The sequence below is a fragment of the Nematolebias whitei genome, chromosome 5 (assembly GCF_014905685.2).
Source record: "Nematolebias whitei isolate Nwh7 chromosome 5, NemWhi1, whole genome shotgun sequence".
In the NCBI taxonomy this organism is placed as follows: Eukaryota; Metazoa; Chordata; class Actinopteri; order Cyprinodontiformes; family Rivulidae; genus Nematolebias; species Nematolebias whitei.
This window is the reverse complement of record NC_056502.1, coordinates 31,536,229-31,539,194: the sequence shown is the minus strand read 5'-3', so window position 1 is coordinate 31,539,194 and position 2,966 is coordinate 31,536,229. Positions and strand designations below refer to the sequence as shown.

At 38.8% G+C, this 2,966-nt stretch overlaps 1 protein-coding gene across 1 annotated transcript in view; it reads right to left on the bottom strand.

The window, feature by feature from the left end:
• Nucleotides 1–2,966, bottom strand: part of LOC119409517 (trafficking kinesin-binding protein 1) — a gene marked incomplete in the record, with an annotated part of 38,809 nt that overhangs the window by 15,537 nt on the left and 20,306 nt on the right. Inside the window, 4 exon segments of the mRNA XM_037676409.1 lie at nucleotides 896–970; nucleotides 1,071–1,201; nucleotides 1,319–1,397; nucleotides 2,621–2,729. Coding sequence (XP_037532337.1) covers nucleotides 896–970; nucleotides 1,071–1,201; nucleotides 1,319–1,397; nucleotides 2,621–2,729 — 394 coding nt within the window.

Here is a 2,966-nt window from a genome sequence, read left to right as displayed (position 1 = left end):
CCTTGTCACTCCTAAGGAGAACCTCAACATCTTCATTTCTGCCACTTCCAGTTCTTTCTCCTGTCTTTTTGTTAGTGCCACCATCTCCAGACCATACAACATTGATGGATGAGAAAAACTGAGGGACAACGACTCAAAAGAATTAAAATTAATAAATGGTATTGGTTTAGCATTAATCAATAATCCTGACTGAATCCTGACTTGTTAGAATGTAGAACTATGTAAGAGACAGATAAATTCAGTAAAACCAAAGATGAACAAACAAATGACTCCAGCTACCAGCAGAGAAAACAGGAAGTGACACAATATGCGGGCAGCTGTGGCTGAGTGGTTAGAGCAGTCGTCCTCCAATGCAAGAGTTGGGGGTTTGAATCCACCAGCAGTCACATGCCCAAGTGTCCCTGGGCAAGACACTGAACCCCTCATTGTCTCCGATGTGTGTCCCATCGGTGTATGAATGTGATAAAGCACGGATTAGTCTCTTTAGAATGATTTGTTCAATCAGCTTTGTATAGATCTAGTAGAGTTCATTCAACCTTTATTTAGACAGGTAAATCCCATTGAGCCTCGAGGACTCATTTACGAGAGTGCTGTATGAATGGGTAAATGAGGACACAGATTGTAGTGTAAAGCGCTTTGAGTATCTGGATAAGACAGAAAGGCGCTATATAAACGCAGTCCATTTACCATGCCTTAAAACTAATGTCCACCAGAGCCGAAACACAAGCTTCCCAAAAATAAAAGCAACTGAGATGACTTCTGTTGTGACCTGGCGCTATAAAAATAAACTGAATTGTATTGAATTTTCTTCTTAAACACGGAAAGCTCTTCTAAAGATATTTTATGACAAAATATCAATTTAGAAACGAAGTAATGGTTTGTAGGTTTGCTTTACCTCAGCAGTGAGCTGTCTCTGAGCATCCTTGGCTGCACCCAAATGCTGCGTCAGCTCTTCGTTCTCCACAGCATACTAAACAGCAACAAACAAACAAACGAAAAAAAAACTGTCAACTTTATTTTAAAGCACTCATTGTTTGATAAGTTTCTGAGAGATATCAGAGCTTCCATACGAGCTTGGCCTTCTTCTGCAGGTCTACTATCTGCGATAAGAGGTGTGTGATTTCTTCCTGCTGTCTGGAAGAATCTTCAGTCTTTCTGGCCAGCTCTTCTGCCAGAGAGGAGATCTGCAGGTTGGCATCACCTGGAGACACCCACAGGTGTTAATGTACAGGTAAAGGAGATTTTAAAGATTAAAGGAGAGGCTAACATTAAAAAGAAAATGAACAAACTGTAAGAGTCCAAAGATTTAAACACTCACGCAGTTCTTTGACGCAGTCATTGACAAGCTGTTGTTCTTTTTCCTCATACGAGATCGTTTCGGTCTCCAAATGACTCGCCTGCAAAAAATATAATCACGTTATTAGTGGAGCAGCTAAAACCAGTTTTGCACAAGATTTATGCAAAATCTGATAAAAGCACGAAATTTGGCATGGTCGTTTCCAAGAGTCTTCTGAACAATTCTAATCAATCTAACCATCCTAGATGGTTAATTTAACATTTTAATTATATTAATAGTAATTTACTAACATGTGTTACTTGCATAATAATACAAGGTTACAGATAGAAGAAAAAAAAAGACAAAAAAAAGATAATTTAAATTGATAAAGTAATTGCGTTACCATAGGATTACTGTGTGTGACATGCCACTGTGTCATATGTCATAGTGTATCTAATGAATCCATTTGCTCTCTCTGAACAGCTGATTGGCTGGAAGCGGTTTAAAAGAACCAAGCTCTGCCTGCTGGACGAGCGAGGGAGGCCAGAGGAGACGTTGTTCTGATGGTTGTTGGTTCTGCTCTCCAGCCCCGCTCCTGTCAGAGGTACCTGTGGTTGTTGCACCTGTTACTGTTTTGTTGTTGAGCTGGTTAGTTGTTGGGACTGGGGGTTACTGGTTTAGTTTAAGTTAATGGTTTTTGGTTGCAGAGTTAGTCCCTGGATCATAGGGCAGGGGAGTGTCCTGAATCTGACGATCAACTCTGGTTTGGGACTTCTCCCTTCCTTTTTGTTTGTTTTAGCCGGAGCTCCCAGTCTACATTTATGTTCAGATGATTGGTTGATCATTAAAGTTTTGTCTAAAACTATACAGTCGTTTGGGCTTCATATGTTGTGCGTCTTGCCATTTACTCCTGGACTTATAAGGACCATAACACTGTGCAGAAATAAAAAAATCTTGAAAAAGGTCGCCATCTTGGATTTTCAGTCAGTCGGGCAGATTAGACAAATACCTCAAAGAAAATCATAGTACCAAATTCAGTGCTTCTATTACAAGTTGCACAATTTTTCTTTTATCCACTTCACTATATCAATAAAATACGGTATCAACATGATTAGCCTCATGCATGCATTTTTAATCATCGTAAAGACTTTCATTCTGCTAAGTGGCTCAAAAAAACAGATTAAAACAGGAGATTCCACACGATCATCTGACAAAATTAGATCTTAAAAAGGATTAATAGTTATTTTGATTCATTTCGAGTTATTTCTACCTCTGTCACAAACATCAACTAAAGCGAAACACACATTTTCAACAGCTTGAATGTCTGTGTGCGTGTGTGTGTACCACAGATCGCAGGGATTTGTTTTCTTCTTCCAAATCTTTGAGTTTCATTTGCAAAGAGTCCAGGGGAAAACAAATTGGAGCTGCCACATTTGGTTCACTTGGACGAATGCTGCGAACAAAACAAGAGATGAGCTTTATTTTAGTTTACTTCACTTTAATTTCATCTGTTGAAAAAACCCGGAACTAAAAAGAATCAAAGCTGAACAAAATAAATATTTTATGATGTAAAGTCAAATATTTTCCTGTCACCGAGTATGGGGGACAATCATGTAAATGCTTCTGTGTGTGTTTGTCTTTTTGATAGCAAAAATCTCAGACCAGAGGATGAATGTACATAAAACTTTCT